At 42.5% G+C, this 23,522-nt stretch overlaps 1 protein-coding gene across 1 annotated transcript; it reads left to right on the top strand.

Moving 5' to 3' along the window:
• Positions 1-216: 216 nt before the first annotated feature.
• On the top strand, positions 217-22,410 carry ZC3H12D (zinc finger CCCH-type containing 12D). The gene is made up of 5 exons (XM_053293719.1): positions 217-654; positions 10,704-10,843; positions 13,176-13,410; positions 16,076-16,182; positions 18,148-22,410. The coding sequence occupies exons 1-5, from the start codon at positions 353-355 to the stop codon at positions 19,200-19,202; spliced, it is 1,839 nt and encodes a 612-aa protein (XP_053149694.1). The 5' UTR covers positions 217-352; the 3' UTR covers positions 19,203-22,410.
• Positions 22,411-23,522: the final 1,112 nt, after the last annotated feature.

Raw genomic sequence — 23,522 nt, 5'->3', positions numbered from 1 at the left:
TTCCTTCATTTCTCATCTTTAAAGATGAAGTGTGCCATCGAGTCCTGGCGACCACAGAGCCCTGTGGTTGTCTTTGGTAGAATACAGGAGGGGTTTACCATTGCTTCCTCCCGTGCAGTATGAGATGATGCCTTTCAGCATCTTTCTATATCGCTGCTGCCTGATATATCTTTACTAACAGTTTTTTGTTTGTTTGTTTCTCCCTAAAGCAAATTCATGTTAAAAGTACCTGTACCAGGACAAGGCTCCTGACTGGAACCATCCCATTCGACAAACAAGACACAACCCCAGCTGAGTCTCCATTTCCTAAGAGACTACGCCTATCAACTTTCCCTGTCCTCCTCATAAATAAATGGAAGCACAACAGAGCAAGCTGGAATTTTTCCACAAGCTAGGCTATGACAAGGAAGAAGTCTGCAAAGTGCTGGAAAAGCTAGGCGAAGAGGCCTCAGACAATGATTTGCTCCAAGAGTTGATTCAAATGGGGAGCAGACCTCAGGAGCCTGAGAACTGGACACAACCTTTTCTCCCCCAACCTGTTGCCCACAGATCAAGCAAGTCCTTGCCATTTTTCCAACAGTCTATTGAAGACTCAAATGATCCCTCCAGTAACTTGAGACCCATTGTGATTGATGGCAGCAATGTTGCTATGAGGCAAGCATCTTTTCCTTTTGTTACATCCATAACTTCCTATTTCTTAGATTGCATTTTGTTTCAAACCTGCCATTAGATCTAAACTGGAACACCAGACCTGTGGGGAATTCACTGTTGGGTTTAGAATATGTCTGCCTAGATGGATCACTTTCATTTCTGGTATGGCCTTTAAAACACAATGTTGTGCCAAACCACCTTCAGCCAGATACAGAACCTGGCATTCTCAGGTTAGTCCCACTATGGTTCCTTCCTGCTGTGCAAAGCATCTGATAGGAAGAAGATAGGAACCTAGGCTTGTGGGACTGGTGCAGGGTGGGTTGGGAGGAGCTAACTCTCTTGCCAAAACCACCCTCCTTGTGAGGCAAGATGCACATTTTTATCTACTGTTTGATCTATGGTGGCTCATTCACAAAAGAAAGTCCCCAGCTGATGCTGCATTGAAGCAAGAAAGACATAAACATGCCTGTGTGAACTGGCTCTGTTTAGTTAATAAATAATAGCAATAGTTGATGTACCTCACTTGGGAAAATATATTTTAAGGCTCTCTCCCTGCCCGCCCCCCCCCCCCCCGCTTATTGTCACCACCATTTTAAAAAGGCATTTGGCTGATTTTACTAAATTGATATACTTCTTATCTGCACATGAGAGGAAATGTTTGTGTGGGTGACAATTTTGATGCAAGATTACATTCTTCAGAAAGTGATAAAGTATCCTTAGTTATGGCAACAGGTTTCTATACACTCTGTAAGCTTCCTGATGATAACGCCAGAGCTTGGTACATAGGAAACTGCCATATACGGAGTCAGACCACTGGACCATCTAGCTCAGTATTGTCTACCCAGACTGGCGGCGGCTTCTCCAAGGTTGCAGGCAGGAATTTCTCTCAACCCTGTCTTGGAGATGCCAGGGAAGGAACTTAGAACCTAGATGCTCTTCCCAGAGTGGCTCCATCCCCTGAGGGGCATATCTTAAAGTGCCCACACATCAAGTGTCCCATTCATATGCAACCAGGGCAGACCCTGCTTAGCTAAGGGGACAAGTCATGCTTGCTACCACAAGACCAGCTCTCCTCTCCAAAAGGGGGGAGCACAGGGAGGACCTGCAGTCTTCTGTTTAAGAAAGCCAGTGTGGTGTAGTGGTTAGAGCACTGGACTGGGACCAGGGAGACCCGAGGTCAAATCCTCATTTAGCCATGAGACTTGCTGGGTGACTCTGGGTCAGTCACTTCTCTCTCAGCCTAATCTACTTCACAGGGGTGTTGTGAGGAGAAACTCAAGTATGTAATACACCGCTCTGGGCTCCTTGAAGGAAGATGGGATATAAAATGTAAAAAATAAATAATAAATAAGAGAAAATGTTAAAAACAACAACAAGGCTGTGCCTGACTATTAGGCACAAACTACAATAAAACCTTAGCATGCTAGAGCTAGAAGTTTGCAACGGGGAACTCCTTAGAGGGTGTATCTCTACTGCAGACTTAAACTAGGTCACCATCAACCATTCCTTCTTCCAAGGAAACTGTGGGAACTATAGCTCCGTAAAGGGGGATGAGGGTCCCTATCAGACCAGCCTCAGCACTCCATCCAAACCCGTTTCTAGGATTCTTTTGGAAAAGACAGGACAGTTAAGCTGGTGTGAAATGGAGACATGTTAGTACTGTAGATATACTGCTAATAGGACAAACTTGTCTGATGTGGTTATATCATTGTATTACTCAACCAAAAGGTGAAATGGCGCCAATGTGGTTTGGCAGCCATTTATTTTATTTTATTTTATTTTATCATACTATCTATAACCAGGCGGTTTACAACTAGTTTGGCTTCTCTTCCAGCTTCATTCAATCTGTTGTAAGGCTAAGAATCCAATCAAATTCCTGTCTATTGCATTTCCTCCTGAACTATGCAGGTAACATGGCCTTCTGTGTCAGCTACCAATATATACCTGCAGTTTTGCTGCTGGATACACAAAATCTTCTGTTTGCTCCCCTCAGTCTCATCTTGTGGATGTGACTCTTGTTTTGCTTTGTCTGTTCCTTTTCTCACTCTGGACATATTCATCCCTCTTTTCCATTTTACTTTGTTCTTTAAAACTGCCACTCTTCTATTAAAAAGCTGGCTCTGCCTTTTACTTTCCCCCTATCCTGCTCCTTCCTTAATTGAGACCTGAATTCCTTCCTATGACTGCTCTTATATGATCAGATCAATTATTCTGGGACAGGAACCCCTAAACACCCTTCAAATTATTTGTTGATGTATTCAAGGGGTTGGGAGATTAACCAAAGGCTGACAAAAGGACTCACTTTTCATCCTGGATAAATAATCATGCAAACTGCGGGATTTGTATTTTCTTCTGGGTGGAGTTTACAGTTCCACAGGGAAGCTCAGTGACCTGAGTGTGAACATCAGCAAAGGCTGATTTTGCTGGTTTTATGATAGCAAGCTTGAATGGCCCCCTTTGCTAATCAGAGTCTGGCCTGGTTTGCATTTGAATGGGAGACTACATATGTGAGTATTGTAAGATAGTCCCCTTAGGGGGTGGGCAGCTCTGGGAAGAGCACCTGCATGGCATCTCCAAGATAGGACTGAGAGAGACTCCTGCCTGCAACTTTGGAGAAGCCACTGCCAGTCTGTAGACAATACTGAGCTAGATTGACCAATGGTCAGATGTGGTATAAGGCAGCCTCCTATGTTCCTAAATGTTTGTGGCTGAAAGCGGGCTAGAAGGGCTAGGGCAGTGCGTCAAGAAAACAGCCCTGGGAAGCTTTGAAAATGCAAGGAGAAGGGAAGCTTGCTAGCAGCCTCTTCTTCCTAGATGCTTCTTGCAATTTTTGCAAAGGGTGTGAGGAGAGGCCCTCCCAAAGCTTGTTAGGGTTAGATCAGACCCAAAGAGCTCCAAAAGCAATGGAGGAAGCATCTTGCCATCCCAGTGGTGCCCCAATAACCCACCACCTGAAGCTACTGCCTCGCCTCACCTTACGAAAGGGCTGCCACTGTTTAGCAGTCACAAAGGTCCATGGACTTGCCAATATACAAAATGTCACTGGCAAGGTGGAGTGGGGTAGGAAAGAAAAGGCACATTACAACTCCTTCTATTCTAAGTTGTTCGGGGCAGGGTCTTTATGTTTCGGATCCCCCCATAAAATAGAAGCTACCTGCTCCAAGATAAGCTGTCTTTTAAAATCTCTTAATTGGTTTGATGTCCACAACCTTTTTGTAGGCCATCTTTCATTGATTAATAACCAGAGATCTAAAGCAAAAGCCTGCTGAGAAGATTGCTGGAGTGACCTGCAAATTAAACAGGATTATTTGAGTCATTTCTCGCAGAGTCTTATTCTTCTATCACTTGATTTCTGGTTTAAAGCTGGAAGGAATTGCTTTTCTTGCAGTCCTTTCCTGGTCTCCATATCTCCTGCATTCCTTTCTTGAAGACCAGTCTCTTTAGTTTCCAGTTTCCCTTTTTGCTTTACCCTGCAACAGTGTTCTTCATCACTATCTCCTATGTCCTCTTTCCAGTAAAGCATAGCTGTTGTTTCTGATTTGATAGGTCTGTCTATATATTTTTCTGGTCCAAAGTACACTGGCCTGTTTGAGATTCTGCTGCATTGTTTTACCCACAGCAAGGAAATTATAAACTCAGTATTACTGAAACTTTCCCTGACTTTTCCTACAACGTTTAATATTTAGATACAGATGCTGCTTCTCCTTACTCGGTGTGTCCCCACTCTTTTAAGTAGCTGTCTAGAAGTCATGTTCAATTGGATGATTGTTGTGAATTTCTCTCCATTTCTACCATACCTTAGACTTCTAGAGGGTGTGAGGGATAGCCTGGCCAATCCTAGGCCTTCTATTCAATCTGAATGACATTGCTCCCTTGTTTACATTGCCAGATGCTTCTGGAATCTTCTTTACAGTCCAGGTGACTCTTGTTATCTGCAGACTTATCTGAGAATGGAATCCCTGCCAATAAGGAGGGCCACCTGTAGTTAGATCCTATAGATATGTTTTGCCTCTTTGTTCCTTCCCAAGAAGTTTGTTTTTCTTCCTACCTGTTATTTCCATACACAGCCATCATTGTTCCATCTCTATGCTGTGGTGCAGTCTGTGATGGCTGGCATTACAGTCTCATCTATTATTACACACTGAGAACTACTTGCTCCGGAAACAACTGATGCTAAAGTGGCAGACTTTGTTCCTGCATTTTTCTGTGATGAAACGATAACTGCTAAGCCAGTTTCTGACTCTGAAATTGTCCTATTTTCTTCCTTGGCAAGGCAGCTGTGATAGTATCAGTCATTTTCTCTCCAAGTCAGAAACTGATGCTTGAAGCATCCTCTGTTCCCTCTGTCATCAGCTTCGCTGAGCAATCACTGGAGATTTGCATGTTGCACAGAGCAAAACACACTTTTGTTTGTTGCCACCCAAAGAACAATTTGTCATTGGGTGGCTAACAAAGTTGTTTATTATTATTTATTAATTTATTTTTTATTATCAATTGTATTTATTATCATCATCACCCCTCTGAAGATTCCCCCGCCCTCTTCCAGCACATATAGCCAGATCTCATTTTCATTCTTAATATTCAGCTCACTGACTGGAAAATGAAAACTTCAGTTCTTCCCACCAAGACCTCTTTCTTGGTGGTAACTTTCAATCTTAGGTAACTGTTATTTGACCTAAACGACTTTATTTCAGCAGTATACTCTGGCTTTGAGATTAACCACTACACATCAATACACATATCTTCATGGTGTCTTTTACTGTAAGATAAGTACATTCTTCTTTCTACTGCACGGTCTTCCAACTGAAGAATGCTGTGATTTGAAGCAGTTTCTGTGCTTCTAAGCACAGTTTCTAAGCATAAAGAGCACTTGGCCAAGAGCTCACATTCTATGCTTTACTTGCTTTCAAAGTCATTATTTCAACAGATTTCAGTGTTCCAGTTGTTCATTTGGTAGTTTTTATTCATTTGCAAAGGTACCATATTTAGAGCTGTCTTTTAATGATAACAGAATAGATGTAAAAAGTTTACTAAGATTCATTTGATGCAAGTTTTAGGCGGCATAGAAATATGTTAAATAAATAAATTTGAGGATGACTCTCAGAAAAAAAAGGCATAAACTCTGGTTGATTAACTGATTAGCTTGAATTAAAATTGCACCATTCTTGCATCCACCATACATGACACAAGATAAAAGCTGATGTGACGGTCCTGGACTGGGCTCAGCTGCAGGAATTGGTTTCCTCATTCTGAGTTGGGGCAGAATATAGTCAGCCATGTTCCCCCACTTGCTTTCCTGTCTTTTCTTTGAAAAAGTCAGTCTCTTAATGATGGACATAATGTAACCTGTAGCTTGGCCCTAGGTGCAGTACCCTCTCCTACCTCCCTTATGAGACATCCTCCACCACCAGTTTGTGTAGACTTTTTGATTTTTCTGCCCAGGCTAAGTCAATCCAAAGTACAGCTAATGGTCCCAATGTAGCTCTGGTCATGCACAACTAATGGTAGATGCACATTCACAGCAAAAGATGTGTCCAGCCACCTAATGGATGCCCATCTGCACTGAGTGTACATACAGTAACCTGTTTCATGCATGGATTTCTTTTTCTCGATGAGGATGAATATATTAGGAATCAGTGTTCCTTTGCTAGTGTGTTAGATTTCTAAAGTATCTTTGCTGCCATGATGTACAGGTGAAACTCGGAAAATTAGAATATCATGCAAAAGTCCATTAATTTCAGTAATGCAAATTAAAAGGTGAAACTGATATATGAGACAGACGCATTACATGCAAAGCGAGATAAGTCAAGCCTTAATTTGTTATAATTGTGATGATCATGGCGTACAGCTCATGAAAACCCCAAATCCACAATCTCAGAAAATTAGAATATTACATGGAACCAAGAAGACAAGGATTGAAGAATAGAACAATATCGGACCTCTGAAAAGTATACCGTGTACTGTGCTTGATTGGCCAGCAAACTCGCCTGACCTGACCCCATAGAGAATCTATGGGGCATTGCCGAGAGAAGAATGAGAGAGATGAGACCAAACAATGCAGAATTGCTGAAGGCCGCTAATGAAGCATCCTGGTCTTCCATAATACCTCATCAGTGCCACAGGCTGATAGCATCCATGCCACGGCGCATTGAGACAGTAATTGCTGCAAAAGGGGCCCAAACCAAGTACTGAATACATATGCATGCTTATACTTTTCAGAGGTCCGATATTGTTCTATTCTTCAATCCTTGTCTTCTTGATGAGGCCCTGGTGGTGCAGTGGTAAAACTGCCGCCCTGTAACCAGAAGGTTACAAGTTCGATCCTGACCAGGGGCTCAAGGTTGACTCAGCCTTCCATCCTTCCGAGGTCGGTAAAATGAGTACCCAGAATGTTGGGGGGCAATATGCTAAATCATTGTAAACCGCTTAGACAGCTTCCAGCTATAGAGCGATATATACATGTAAGTGCTATTGCTATTGCTATTGCTATTCTTGGTTCCATGTAATATTCTAATTTTCTGAGATTGTGGATTTGGGGTTTTCATGAGCTGTACACCATGATCATCACAATTATAACAAATTAAGGCTTGACTTATCTCGCTTTGCATGTAATGCGTCTGTCTCATATATCAGTTTCACCTTTTAATTTGCATTACTGAAATTAATGGACTTTTGCACGATATTCTAATTTTCCAAGTTTCACCTGTATAGTGTGGTCAAAGTTAAGAATACAGTTATAAGCACTCTTATTTTGATAATCAATTGCACTGAAATCAATGTGATTTAATTTTGACCAAGCATAGTTATGATTCTGTTATTAAAAAGTGACAAGCAGTAGTAACAAAATGGAATCAGGTTCCTCTATACTGGAAATAGCAATCTGCTTCCAGATATAATATGGAACAAGATCAGGGACAAAGCTATAACTAAACAAGGCGAGGCAAATTCCCTGGGCCCACTGGGGGAGAGGCGGGCCTGCTTGCTGGGTGGCAGCTCCCTCTTTGCTCACTCACCTCTATGACTCACTGCCATGCTGTTGGCTCCTAACTGGAGGACTTGTCTTGGCCTCAAGTGAGACAAGTTCTCTTTAGGTGGGGAAAGGAGAAGAGTGTCAGGCAGTGTCCCTCCCTCCTCCACTCCTTTTTACTGGCTAGCTAGTGCTCAGGTTCAGCCCATCTCTCCCTCAGCCTGATTGACAAGCTCAGCAGCCAAGGAAATGTTGCTGAGCATTAGCGGGTCTGTCACAAGGAGAGAAGGAAAGAGGAATGCTGCCTAACACTCCTCCACAACTTCTTCCCTCTTGAAAGTGAGAGTTGAAAAAGATCTTCCATTAAAGGCACTTAAAAGTGAGAGTTGAAAAAGATCTTAACTTAAAAGTGAGAGTTGAAAAAGATCTTCCATTAAAGGCGCTTAAGGACCCTTTCTGAATCCTGCTCTTGTTAAAAAGGACAGGGTAAAAACATAATACTCATTTTCTCTGCTCCAGCCCCTAAATATTCCTGAGCAGCAGGATTCAGCTTATCACTAAATCCTGGAGCAAAATCAGGGACTCAATTTCCTGTGGAAAACTGAGAGAGAGAGAGCGAGAGCGAGAGAGAGAGCGAGAGCGCATGCACACATGAGAGAGATTGTGAGTGTGAATATGTGAATAAGAAAAATGGAAGTGTTTTTGCTATATGAATATTTGAGGCGGGGTGCGTGTGTGTATGTATGCAGGGATCCTCAATGTTGGGCCCCAAGATGTTATTGGATTTCAACTCCCATAATCCCCAACCAAAGGCCACTGGGGCTTAGGATTATGGGGCTTAGATGTTATATCCACTAACATCTGGGGGCCCAATGTTGAAGATCCGTGTGTATGTACACACACACACACTTTGAGGCAGGGGAAGGGACATATGCAAGACTGTGTATGCGAAAGTGTTTTCATGTGTCAGGGGTGTGTGATGTTATTTGTATAGGAACAAGAAAGGGCATGCTGAGAATGTTTTATTTGTCACCATGCCCTTACAGTTCCGCAGCAAAGACACTGTACTGCAGGGAAGCAGGAGAAGGCATCTGGGGGCCTCAGGGACCCCTTTTTATGTCTTGCCCCTGGGCCCACTCCATCCTTGCTATAGCCCAGAACAAGATGCAGACACAGAACTTGGCTGCACAACTGAAATTATTTGTACCACATAAGAGGCAATAAGTACCATCCAGGAGATTAAAAGTGTAAATAGGGAGTTAAGAAAAAGAACACGGTTGTTTAGTTACTCCACATCCTTTCAAAAGGTTTCTCTGAATACTGTGCACAAACCCATAGATTGATTGCATTCTGTGGACACAGCTAAAACCAAGGAAATTACTTTCCTCAGTTCAAGTTAATTTCAATAACTTTAAAAAACACACCCTTATAATAACCCACAAGACTACTAAGATGCAAGATTCCGATGGTTGCAGAAATGCACCTGTAGACCATCTTACATGCTATTTCTTCAACCCCCATTTGGCTTAAAATGTAGTTATTTGTTTCAGGTTCTCTAAAATTGTCTTTGTTCATCTATATGAAACCCCATTTTATTGATGCTTGAAGTACTTCTTTTTGGGAAAGCAAAGAGGCTGTGCATCCCACTGCAAGCAGCTGCTCTCTGTCTGCCAGTTTGAAAAAGTGCCATAAAGCCCAGTCCTATGCATGTTGACTCAGAACTAACAGTCCCACTGGATTAAGTGAGTTAAGGATTGCAGACATAGGAAGCTTCCTTATACCAAGTCAGACCACTGGTCGATCTAGCCCAGTCTACTGGCTGGCCGTGGCTTCTCTAAGGTTACAGGAAGGAGTCTTTCCCAGCCCAATCTTGGAGATGCCAGGGAGTAAACGTAGAGCCTTCTGCATGAAAGCATGCAGGTGCTCTTCCCAGAGTGGTCCCATCCCCTAAGAGGAAGGTCTTACAGTGCTCACATGTGGTCTTCCATCCAAATGCAACCAGGACAGAACCTGCATAGCAAAGGGGTCAGTTCATGCTTGCTACCTCAGGACCACCTCTCTTCATAGTCCTCTTCCTGATTTTAGCTGACTAGCTTTCATCGACAGCCACGTTGTTTTCTCTGTCCCTTGAACCAGCCTCTTAAAGCCAGTTTTGACATGTTTAAGCAAGACCTAACACTCAAGTTTGGGCTGAAACTGTTGGGGTTTTGTGATTATTTAGCAAAGCATCAAGGAAGCTATCACCCCAGTTACAGAGTGCAGAGTTTAGTTGTTGCAGCTATTTAAGTAACATACATGGAGATAACTGTAGAGTCTAAACTAAATAGATTTATTGGAGAAGTACAGTTGGGATAGGAAAGACCTATCCTATCAGCTACATAATGAATTGGTAAGGAGAGAGAAAGATGTTTCCATTTTCTCTCTAGGAGGAAAGGAAGAGGACTGACTCACTACAGGAAGTACCTGAGGAGTCAAAGCAGGGGTCATGGAGTAGAGGAAAGCAGGGACAGGTAAAGGAGACCCTTACTAGCTACCTCTACTCCCAATACCCCTAGTGGTCATTAGGATAGTTGGTGCAAAAGGTTGATGCACTCGAACAGAAACATTGCAATTAGAATATCTGCTTATTACACTTTTTTTCCCAAGCAGTAGTTGAAATTTCTCAGCTTGCATCCAATTTGCATTTGAAATCTAAGTCTTGGTTGAATTAAACTAATTCAGATTAATTTAAGATGAATTTTACTTCAGATAATTGATTCATCCTTATAAAGTTTCCTAGCTTTACATGTCCGCCTTGCCTTTGCCTCTCCTAACAGCTGGTCACCTTCATAAGCGGTTTAATGTGAAAATGTCTCAAGCCATAATTCATTATTCCTCATAAAGGCTTATGAATAGTGGGGGAGTAGAAAGGAAGGGAGAGAGCTCCGCACATATTTTAATGGGACATGTCCATGGAATATCACTGGTGCTACAAGATACTAGAACTCATGAAACCAGATATCATGAGCAGAAACTGTGCAAAAGCAACAGAAACAAATATCGACTCCCTAATTATATTGCTTCTTTTTCTTTGTTATCATTACAGCCATGGAAATAAGGAAGTGTTTTCATGTTTGGGGATCCAGCTGGTGGTAGACTGGTTCAAGCACAGAGGTCACAAATACATCAAAGTCTTTGTCCCATCTTGGAGGAAGGAGCCAGCCCGATTTGATACACGCATTACAGGTAGGCACCAATCCTAGATGAAAATTTTCTGCCTCAAGTGTGGAAAAATATTTAGTTAGCACTTTTGCTCTGCTTTCCTTCATACCACTGCAGATTAAACATGAGCTTGGCAAATGCTGTAGTAGGAGAAAGTGACAAAGAAGACTAGCAAGAACAGATTTAATTTCGGTTTTAAAAACAAATAAAGTTTTCTTCCTGTAAGCTTTTGCTGTTTGGGGTGAGGGGCTTAAGAGACCAGGGCTGCTTCCACACTGGATTTCTTTAGTGCTGTTAATTTCCTACTATTAAAAATTTCCTTTCTTTCCATTGTAGTAAAATAGCACTATTTTGCTGTCATGGAGAGTAGTTATAACATAAACTAGTGGGCCCGGGCGCAGAACAGCTGCGTCTCCAGGCTGAGTGCTGCGGTCGCGGCTAGGCCGAGTGCCGCCGCTGCGGCTGGGCCAAGTCCCACCTGCGGCCGGGCCGGGCCCACCACCACCGTGCTGCCGGGCTGGGCCGCCCCCGCCCTGCCGCTGCCACACCACCACCACCGCGCTGTTGGGTCGGGCCGCCCCCGCTGCCTCACATCTGCGGCTGGGCTGGGGCCCGCCGCTGCCTGGCCCGCCGCCTTGCCTCCGCCGTGGCCTGGCCCGCCACCTTGCCTCCGCAGCCGCCCAGCCAGCCAATTCTCCTGGGTGTGCCAGGACCAATCAGGCGCCCCCACAGCCCAACCAATCAGCTGGGCTGCCGGGACGCACGTTCGAAAGGCACACCTAGGAGAATTATATATAGATAATAGAAAGAAAGCAGCAGTTTGACTCACACATGCCCATCCACACCCTTTGGGCAACAAATGTTGATTAAATAAGGGGCAATTCAGCACTAATTCCGCAACTGTGGTGAACAGGGGAACAATCACATGGGCAGAACTTGTAAAAAGGAAGCAATACATTGAAGGAGCAGCACCCCCTTTAAATACGTCAGTGCCTTTTTACCTGTCCACACTGTTTTGTGGTGCAGCAATTATATTTTAGAGCAATCAATCACCAGAAGTTGGGTCTGAAGCAATGTGGGGGGAAACCACAGAAAACACTGAACAGAAATAATTTGGCAATGATGTTGTCTAGATTGTCTGTGAAAAGTGAGCAAGCAAACGCTTGCATGGTGATTACAGAGAAAGGGTGGATGTCAAAGCAAATCGCAGTATTCCACAGCCTTGTTCACCCATTATGAAAACCATGGACATTGTACCGGGGCATAGTGTACTGGCAAGTTTTGCTCCTCACATAGACTCACTCCTTGACCATCTTCTCTATGCTCTCCATGCATACAGCATTTGTCTACAGTACTTATGGAGAATTCCTCCCCATGATTGAGAATTGGGGCTTCCAGTGTGCTCGGTCATGGGGAAATATCTCTCCCTGAATACTTCATCTTTGCAGACAAATGCCATATGTGTGGAGGCCAGGGGTGTGTGGCTACAATGACCATGATTTTCATAATGGAGTTCACAAGGCTTCTTTCACCAGTTTAAAGTGGTTTCAACCAACAACCAGTCACCTTTTCTGCCTTTTATTTCTGACCACCTGGCTGAGCTAGCAGTCCATGGTCATCAGTAAAAACACTAGTTTCCATTTTTGCAGTGACAGAAGGAAAGAGTAATGTAATATTCCTTAATTCACATAATGTACAATGCCCCTGCAACACCTAACATAGCAATATTAAGGGAACATTCTGGGGGAATGGATTTATAGACTATATGTTTAATTGAAAGTAGACTTCCATCCACCAATACACATGTTGCTGTAAAACCACAGAAGGAGATGCGTATTTATAGTGGCATCTTGTTAAGTGGGTGGGTCTGTGCCATAATCTTAGTGTAAAGTCTGTGGTGGTAAAACCCCATTCTGTGGTGGTAAAACCCTATTTGAAGATGCATATCCATCATCATCCTGAGTGGCACTATTGTCCAACCCCTTCACCTAATTTTCTTCCCATTTTTTCCCCATAGTGACCCCATGACAACCTGGGGTACTGAATAAATGCTTAGATTGCTACTTGGTCCAGTTCAATTAGTGCTGAGCATTCCAATCCAGTAAAACTGAAATCATAAGGACTAAAATAGACTTAAACTAAATCCTTGAGGTTAATGTGAATGTGGAATGTGCTTTTGGTTATCACATACAGACTTGAGAGGTGAACAATTTTGAGCACTTTGGGATTTGTGTAGGATTCCGGAAAAAAGGATTTATTTTTGGAGGACTGTGATATGTTAAAGAGTGATTTTACAATTCCAAGTTTTAACTTGTGACTGGAATCTTCTGAATTTCTCTCTTATTTTTCCTTTTAGATCAGCATATCCTTGAAAAACTTGCAAAGCAAACAATTCTTGTATACACACCATCCCGCAAAATGAAAGGCAAGAGGATGGTATGCTATGATGATCGCTATATAGTTAAGCTGGCCTATGAGCAAGATGGGGTCATTGTCTCCAATGACAACTTCCGGGACCTGCAGAATGAAAATCCAGAGTGGAAATGGTTCATTGAACAGCGGCTACTCATGTACTCTTTCGTCAATGACATGTAAGAGATGAAAATAAATGCAAACATCCACACTGAGTGATTTCTGTGGATCAAATTGAACTTAAGACACTGTACATTTTATGGAAGCCCTCATGTCCCATTCTGATTGATTGATTGATTGTTAAATTTATATACCACCTTTCATTAAAACAATCCCAAGGCGGTTTCACAACTACATATTCACAAACATGCAGCTAAATAAGAAACAGAGGAAGTGAGAAATTGACCCACCCCACCCCCCGCCAGATTTGCTACTTTTAGGGAACCTCTTCCACATTGACTTGCATGGAACACACCTGTGCATGTTTGCCACAGAAGCTTTGCATATTGTAGACGATTCTGAAGCATGTAGAGCAGTGGCCAAGTTTATTGGGATTCATTATAGCATTGTATGAACTGGAGAGTTTAACCTCCAACATACCCAGAACTCTTCTGTAGCTGCATGCCAAGAAGAAAAATTGGTAGTAGTGGACAAGCTGGAGTTCAGGGAAGCTTTCCTACCATTATTGACCTCCATAGTCCCAAGGTATGGTCCTGAAGGCACATGAAAAAGCCACCTTGCTGGTCTAGGTCTGGATGAGTGAGGGTAAGCCATCTTGAGTTCCGTTATGAAAGAAAAATAGTAGTTAAATGTAACTGATTGATTGATTGATTGATTAAGTGCCGGCAAGTTGGTGTCAACTCTCCACGACCACATAGATAGCTGGTCATCTTCTTCTTCTCTTTCCTTCCACTTTTCCTAGCATTATGGACTTCTCAAGGGAGCTGGATCTTCACACAATGTGTCCGAAGTATGATAATTTGAGCCTGGTCATTTGTGCCTCGAGTGAAAATTCTGGATTGATTTGTTCTATGATCCATCTGTTTGTTTTCCTGGCTGTCCATGGTATCCTCAAAAGTCTTCTCCAGCACCAAAGTTCAAAAGCATCAATGCTTTTTCTATCTTGCTTCTTCAAAGTCCAGCTTTCACATCCATAGAGTGTCACAGGGAAAACCACTGTCTGAATTATTCTAATCTTTGTAGGTGTGGACACGTCACGGCATCTAAATATCCGTTCCAAGGCTAAATATCCTTTCCAAGGATTAAATACCCTACAAAGTGCTAGTCTGTGGTGTATTTCTTGACTGCTGAATCCTTTACTGTTGACAGTCGATCCTAAAAGGCGGAAGCTATCCACCACTTCAATGTCTTCATTGTCAATTCTGAGGCTAGTTGCTGTACCCATTGTCATTAGTTTAGTCTTCTTTACATTTAGTCATAGTCCCATTTTTTCACTGTGCTCCTTGACTTTCATTACTAGAGCATGCAGATCATCTGCATTCTCAGCTATCAGAGTGGTGTCATCAGCATAGCGCAGGTTATTGATGTTGCTTCCTCCAACTTTAAAACCACACTCATCTTTTTCCACTCGAGCATATAAACTGAATAAAAAAGGAGAGAGTATACAGCCTTGTCTTACTCCTTTGCTGATCTGGAACCAGTCTGTTTCACCATGTTCCGCCTGGACTGTGGCTTCCTTCCTGTGTATAGGTTTCTCATGAGAACAATAAGGTGTTCTGGGATGCCCATTTTTCTAAGGATATTCTGCAACTTGACATGGTCCACACAATCGAAGGGACTTCTGTAGTCAATAAAGCACATATTGACTTCTTTCTGGTATTCTTTGGCTTTCTTTATTATCCAGCGTGCATCAGCAATGATGTCTCCTCGGCCTTTTCTGAAACCAGCTTGAACATCTGGAATTTCCCTTTCCACGTAAGGTTCTAATCTGCATTGGATGATCCTGAGCATTATTTTGCTAGCATGTGAAATTAAGGATATTGTGCGATGGTTTATGCAATCTGTTAAGTCTCCTTTCTTTGGTGTGGGTATGCAGACTGACCTCTTCCAATCTGTTGGCCACTGTGTTCTCCAAATTTGGTGGCATAGTTTGGTTAGAGCCTTGACTGATTCTTCTGCTGTTGCCTGCCATATTTCTGTAGTTATTCCATCAGTTCCTGTAGCCTTCCAACTTGGTAATGACCGGAGTGCTGATCTAACTTCATCTTCTTGTACTAGAGGTTCTTGCAAGTAGGGAATATCTTCTAGAGTATCTTGGATGTTGACGTCCCTGCTGTACAGATTTCCAGTATACTCCTTCCATCTCTGTCGAGCCGGTTTGCACACCCCTAGTTATAAATTATTATTTGTTGTTGTTTGTTTGTACATGTAACATTTCAACAAGAATGTTGCAGTTTGTATAGTAAATGAAAGATCTCACAGCCTAAAAAGGGCTCACTGTTTTATCACAGTCTAAAAAGAAGCAGCTGGGAATCACCAGCAATGGCCACTGGCAGAGTGAGATGCTTTGTTGGGCTAAATGGAGACCACCATGGCTGCCTTCCTGTTTCTAAGAGAGCCACCACCACTTGAAAAGTGCCTTGAAAAGGGCTAACTTGAAAAGTTAGCAGGCAGTGCTGCAAATACTGAACTTACATAGGTCTTTCTAGTGTGCGCTAATAGAGCAATTGTGTACATGTTGCAAATCTTTTTCTGTTAGAACCATTGCCTGAGTGAGTTACCATAGTAAAATTATACTGAGAATCCGTATAGAGAGTTTAACTTAAATTCAGCAACTAACAAGATGATGTCTATTCAGTGAACTTTGATGCTTACTTTTTTTAGATTTATGCCTCCTGATGATCCCTTAGGCCGACATGGACCTTCTCTTGCTAATTTTCTCAGCAAAAAACTACTGAACCCTGAGCCAAAATGGCAACTCTGCCCTTACGGTAGGTTTTCTTCAGTACTAGACACAGCTGCTTATCTGTCTAGCTTGTAGAATGTTCTCATGACCCCCTTCTGATGTTACAGAAGGAGGCAAGCAATTGTAATTTGTGTGTGTTTCTCATGTTCCCAATATGAAGTCACGTGAAGATATGTCAAGCTGAAACTTCCAAGTCATTCTGTAGAGGAAGTGGTTCCCTCCTGTCCAGACAATACAATAGAAGCACAACAAACTTTTAACAGTTATGTAAGCCACTACTTTGCACCACTTCCTATAACATTCAAAACTACCCATTCAGAGAGGCCAATAATCTGAAGCAGCTTTGCCTGTGCAAAAGAGGACAAGGTAGCTGCTACTTTCTGATTCACCTATGATTCTCACACTCAGAGGAGCAGCTTGGGTGCTTTATAGTTATTGTATATAAATAAATTATTGGGGGTGACACTGTATCAGCCTGTAGAACATAGGAACATAGGAAGCTGCCATATACTGAGTGAGACCATAGGTCCATCTCACTCAGTATTGTCTACACAGACTGGCAGCAGCTTCTCCAAGGTTGCAAGCAGGAATCTCTCTCAGCCCTATCTTGAAGATGCCAGGGAAGGAAAATTGGAGCTTAGATCCTCTTCCCAGAGCAGCTCCATCCCCTAAGGGGAATATCTTACAGTGCTCACACTTCTAGTCTCCCTTTCATATGCAACCAGGGTGGATCCTGCTTAGCTTAAGGGGACAAGTCATGCTTGCTACCACAAGACCAGCTCTCTTCCCGATTGATTACCCAATTGATTACCTCTGCACCAAGGTTAATACTATCCAGGTTTATGCTAATCATGTTTACGTCCAATCCAGGTTTAGCAGACCAGCTCCAAACCATGGCCTCGAACACAAGCCAGAGTTTGAAACCAGGGTATAGAGCCGGTCTGTCAACCTCAATTTAAAAGGGAACCAAGGTTAGCACAACTCTGAGGGATAACATGTTACACCGTGGGCCTGGTCATCAATGAGGTGGCCAACCGGCATCTGGCTGCACCACTTGAGATGGCATGTCATGGATTCCCATGATGCAATCCACTTCCAAGTGTGTGTGTGTGGGGGGAGAGAATCACTTTTATGAATTTGTAGAATGTCAGAAAACAATTTTAGCTGATTCTTCTAAATGAAAGGCTAGTTTCTACATGCAGATATTTGTTTATTTTATTTTTATTTTGGTATGGAAGAGCATTCCATTATGTGAGTTCCCACCTGCAGTATGAAAACGGTATGACCAAGTCCCAGGTTTATTAATTGATTAAATTCCCCTCCAACCCTTCTTCCAAGAAGCTCAGGTGAACAAATGTGTTTGCCTCACCCTTGATGGGAGGAGAGGGTGGGGGGAAAGAGAAAGAGAGCGAGCGAGCGAGCCAGACAAGACAAGGCAGACAAGACAAGACTCAAGACAGACAACTAGTCCAAAGCCAATCAGTCTTCACAGCTGAGGGGAGATTTTTTCCTTGGGCCTCCTCTGGATAAACCAGAAGTATGTAGCCTGTAGAAGTATGACTCCACACTTCACTCTCTTTGCATAGTATGAAAAACTATGAAAACCACTAGTATGAAAACCACACAGTATGAAAATTTGTAAGTGTTCCTACACATGCAAAGTTTCCTTATTTACTAAAGCCTCATATAGGAGAAGTTCTGAGAATGACCACAAGGGGGCTGACAGACTCTTTTTCTCTCATATGATGGCAAAATAACAGCTATCGGCCAGCCAGCAGTTTGAATATCTGAAATACATAACCCCCCAGATATTAATTATTCTGTACATTAATACAGTCAAAAGTCTAAAAGATGCCTTTGTTTGATATGCTACACAGGCTTGATCAGGGTGTTTTAGTTGTGGCAATCCTGCAGAATGAGGTCTTATCTTCTGGTGATAATCCCAGTTAACATGCTTTATATAAACTAGCTAATCACCTGTTTTTCCTAGGCAAAAAATGTACCTATGGCATGAAGTGCAAATTTTACCACCCAGAAAGACTGAATTGGGACCATCTCTCTGTGGCTGATGAGCTCCGAGCTAAGACGAAGGCCTACACACTCATGCAGAGGCCAGAGGAAGAGCAAACGTGGGCAACCCCCACAAAAACCAGAGGTGGGAACACATCCAGTTCAACTGCTCTCAGTGGTGGGAGCATTATTGACAGCAGGAACAGCTCAGCTCACAGACTGGCAATAGCTCACACTGATTCTCCACAGTGGGAAGACGACAAGAGCCTCAGAGACTCTGCCCGTGACTGGCCAAACGTACAACACAAAGACAGCTGGCAACTTAAACCAACTGTTTTACAAGAAGGCCAAGACAGACATGTGGGGGACATGTCAAAGCAACTGTCTCTGTTGTCTCTAAATGCCAGGACTTACTCTGGGAATATGTTGGCAGGTTCTGGTAAATATAAGGACCGCTCTCTCAGATACAGCCACAGTCCACCTCTGCCTCATCGCAGCCTGTGCTTGGACTGCCCCTGCTTACAAGTATGCAGCTTGCAAGGTGTTTGCAGGGATGGGAAGGCAGCAGGGCTAAGGCCTCCTCCACAATTTTGCAGGATGCAAACACCAACAATGCAGACCTCACCAACATCTTCCCATTTGGGAAGGCAAGCCTTGGAGACCCAGCAAAAGGGACGACAGTCTGCAGCTTCATCAGCTGACTTGTTCTCGTACAGCAAACATGAAGATATGCCATATCCTGAGCATACGCAGGCAGGGTCTTATGGCCAGTTCCTCCTGCCGGAATCCAGCTCATTTGGAGCAATAGGGTGTTATCCATATCTTTCTGATACTGAGACCCAGCAGAATTTGGCTTTGAACCCACAAGAGCAAGTGCACCCCCAGCCAACTCTGTGTGTTGGCTTCCCATGCAATACAGTGGGGCAACCGGTGACCTCTTCCTGCGCTAATATTCTAGACATGAGACACTTAATGACATTCATTCAAAGCCCTGGGAATCTATGCAGCATGGTCCCTAACAGAAAGCCAACGTAAAAAGAAAGTGTTCGGTCGCAAGACGACTCTAGTGTCCACTTCTGCAAGTACCTCAGTAGCAAGAACTGCAACTTTGATACTGGACTGGACTTGAAATTTAAGTTTCTCTCTGCTTTGTCTGCTCTGCCACCTCTAGGAATGAACAACATCCTGCTCTTTAGCCTATCAAGCCAGTTGTGTCTTCTTTAGATTGCTTGGCCATACCTACTCTTTCCACAAAGTTTTTCTAGATCACCAGAGCCTCATTTATAGTGACCTGCTCAATTCCACTTATCCCCTTTTACCCCATGCATCCTTCCTATGGCCTTACTGAACTCCAAACATGTCCGTTTAGCTTTTCTTTTCTGTGTTCTAGCCGCATCACACGCTCTGTGTGTGGCATGGTGATCATGTACAAGCATGGCCAACATGTGAAGTGTGAATGACAAAATTCTTTTCTTAAATGCTTAGGGACATGTGCTAGGGAATATTAACTGGCTGTGCTTCCTGGTATCTTTCCACTTCCAGTTTGGGCACTCAGTCCTGCCAGTCATACTTTGTATATTTACCAAGGTATACACCTGTGCAGCGACAGCACGCAAGAACATGCATAAAGTATGAAACAGCCCTGTTCTAAACCTTGTGTTTTAGCTTTCATATACATACATGGCACCGCACAAATAATCTCAGACATGTACCAGTGCCTTATTGAATACATAGTGATAAGCACATATTGTATATACTGTGCACATAAATTCCTCTTGTTTAAATAGAATTTGAAGATGAAGCTAATTTTCCCTAGATGGCACAAGGTGGCTTGGATTCAGAACCCTTTGTACACTCCAGTGCAATATGGTGTTCATTTCCCGGACTATCCCATTCATTTCAATGGCAATGACAGCTCTGCATACCTCTGTTGAAATGAATAGGGAAGCCCTTGCGATTCAGAGCATCTGCAGCAGTAAGGAAAAACAAGATTGAGAATAACAGATGACATGAGGAAAGTTGCTCAGTCCCACTGAAATTTCAACAGGGCAAAAACTCCAAGCAGTGTTCTTCATGCCAGTCTGTGTGATTGTGGATCAAAGTATTAGACTGCAAACTTGCTGGAGCAGGAATCATGTAACTTCTATGTCATTTGCAGTGACCAGTACCATCTTGGCTAATGTTGGTGGTGACTGAGATATTATGCTACAGATCAAGAAATCTCTGGTTCAGATTTCACCTCTGACATTCTTTATTTATTTTTAATAAATAAATAAACCTTTAATAAACCTTGCAAGCTTTGGGAACCTTTTTTGAAAAGCGGTATATAAATATCCATAGTAGTAGTAGTAGTAAGTAGTCTGTAGAAGTGCCCCAACTATAGAATATCCTTCCCAAACATATTCACCCAGAGCCTATTCTGATCTTGTAGGCAGTGTTAAATGGTTCCTGATTTTCTGAGTTTAGCTTTTACTATAATATTTAACTGCTTTAATGCTTGGCTGCTGCCTAATTTGCTGCTCTTTTGTCTGTATATGGTTCTATTTTTATCTTGCTTACTCTGTTTTGAGTTGTCCTTATTTTTTATTATTGTATTGCTTTAACACTTGTAGCCACCTTGAAGATCAACTGGTGGAAAGGTGAATTGAAACCCTGGAAATAAAATAAATGTTGTTTTATGTATCTCATTTGTCACAATAAATACTCTAAAGGCCTGATCAAAAGTTAAGTTATTTTGTAGTGGGAAAATATATATCCAAAATGGTTGGTGTAATACAGTAAGATCACTGCAGAAGTGCTGGTCACTACTTCCCATAGGGTTCAGTCTTAAGCTAAATTCAGACAAAATGGATGTAGTATTAGTGTGTGGTCCATCTGCCCTGGGTGATGGTGTTTAACCCATTCTGTGCAGGGATGGACTCCATCTGAAGGCTCTGTGTAGCAATCTGAAGATGCTATAAGATTTGGCTTGGCATTTGGAAGTGCAAGTGGCGACTGAGTGTAGATTGACCTGCTCTCTCCTTTTTACCCCTTCTGTTTTTGTGGTCTGTTGTATTTCAAGCAAGCACCTTTCAAAAAAAAAAAAAAAGATAGAATGGTAGCACTAACAACAGTCCACTCAGGTGCTCTTTGCACTGCTTTACCACTCTTTTAGAAAATGTCAGATTTTCTATGTTGATCAAATGTGACTTAAGCTTTAGGGAAACACAGGTAGACAACAGATGGATGATGGCATTAGCTGACCTGCAGCACAGTTGTATGGAGCAAATGCTCTGTCCTCTCAAGGAGCTGGCACACTAGCTGAGTGCAAGGCTTGGCTTGAAGCCCAGTGCAGGCAGAAGGCAACGGGGAATCAATGTTCACTTATCTCCCCACAAAAAGGCCTTTTTGCATCCAGAAATACATCCATGAGGATTGTGTAGCCTTCAGGGACATATTCCTAGCAGAGAAAAGGGCTTTTATGGGGAGGGGAGAGAAGCAAACATTGCTAGTTTACTGACTCCTTGTGAGGACAGAGCTCTTGTTCCACCCTCTCCACCCTTGTAAGGTTGCACTGCACGTCAGCCATTGTGTGAGCCTTCTGGGGTTGTCACATTGTGTTCACTTTTCATTGGGGGTGGGGTGTATGTGCACATCACATAACATCATCATAGTCCAAATGGGATGTTTCCGAGGCATAGACAACTGTGGCCAGGCTACCTCTGGCTATCTGACATACCATCTGGAAGCCCCCCTGGATTATTGACTAGTACTGAATACCTCTCAACTGCCTTAAGGCAATTGCACGTGCTCCTAGTCCATTTCTCACTCAACACAATTCAAAGTGCGGGTTTGAACCCTGAAAGCACTGAGTGTCTTGGGAATTGGCTTTTTAAGGGACTGCCTTCTCCCACACAAGATGCTGAGATATTCTTCAGAGGCCCTTGTTTTGGTCCCATTGCTGCCAGAGGAGAGACAGGTACTGTTTTCAGTAATAGTGGCACCCCAGCTTTGAAATTCTCTTTCCAGGAAGGTTTGTCCTCTTTGAGAGGCAAAACTCTTTCTATTCTCCCAGGTCCTTTTGAATTCTGGATTTTATCTCCAATAAGCTGCTTTTTCTGTGATGGGCTGATAAATGCATGGTCTTTATTTTGATCTAATTGTTTGTAATCTTTTAAAGTTGTATTGTATTGTAGAGAATCCTATTGGACTGAAGAGTGGAGTATCAAATGCAAATAAATAAATAAATCACGTTTCAATATTGCTGACTGTTGTATGAGTCACTGACTAAAGTTGCATTTCCAGCTCATTTTTCTTGCATCACAGAACCAGCTCTCATAAAGCTGTGTATCCATTATACTCATTGACCAATATCAAAATAATTTTTCATGGAGACAATTACAAATGTGCAATTCTCATCCATTTTAACAGGACAAGTCCACTGCCTGTTTTGTAAATGCCCTAGTAAATAATTGTCCCTTGTACAAGTATATGCTCAGTGGCAAAATATGAAGATGTGCTACTTTTTAAAAGGTAGAAAATTATTATACCAGAAATATTCAAGTTGCTCAAAAGATTTGTAGGAAAATTGGTATGATTAAAATGAGTATTTGTGCATAATTATACCTTAATCCTCATTTAGAGGGATTACTCATCTCTTCTTGTTCTTCAAAGAAGAATTTGTATTATTGTAGTTCATAGGTGTGAAAGTGAAGAGTCTTCACTGGCAGTGTTCCTGTTACTTCTTTTATTTTTATCATGCAATAATAAAACCCTACTAAACTATGATATCGACTAACAAGCAGAAGGTTGCTGGTTCGACTCCCTGCTGGTACTATATCGGGCAGCAGCAATATAGGAGGATGCTGAAAGGCATCATCTCAGACGGCAGAGGAGGAGGCAATGGTAAACCCCTCCTGTATTCTACCAAAGACAACCACAGGGCTCTGTGGGCACCAGGAGTCGAAATCAGCTTGACGGCACACGTTGCCTTTACCTAATCTATGTTATCATTACTTTCATGTTATTGTAAGGCAGTACAAAAGCAATAATGTACAGTATTACCAATAAAACACATAAAAGGAAAAAGAATAACATAATTAATAACAAATTCACATCCAATTAGTATCCACCCACATCTTAAACCCTCCAACTACTGCATCAAAAAGAAGATAACCACATCCACAGAAGCTTCTCAGCCTGAAAAGTTGCTGTTCCAATACCTTATAAACCTTTCCCAAAATTTTATTCTGAGTTAACTTTCCCTTTAATTAAATATCAAGTTTCTAAAACAGTCTCAGCTATTATTACTGATGCATTCTCCAATATTCTCATTCCTGCACCATAACATAACTTTTTGGATGTATCATGTCTTCC

Source organism: Hemicordylus capensis, chromosome 1, assembly GCF_027244095.1.
Source record: "Hemicordylus capensis ecotype Gifberg chromosome 1, rHemCap1.1.pri, whole genome shotgun sequence".
NCBI classification, from domain to species: domain Eukaryota; kingdom Metazoa; phylum Chordata; class Lepidosauria; order Squamata; family Cordylidae; genus Hemicordylus; species Hemicordylus capensis.
The sequence above is the reverse complement of the archived record's forward strand: the minus strand, read 5'-3'. Positions and strand labels throughout refer to the sequence as shown.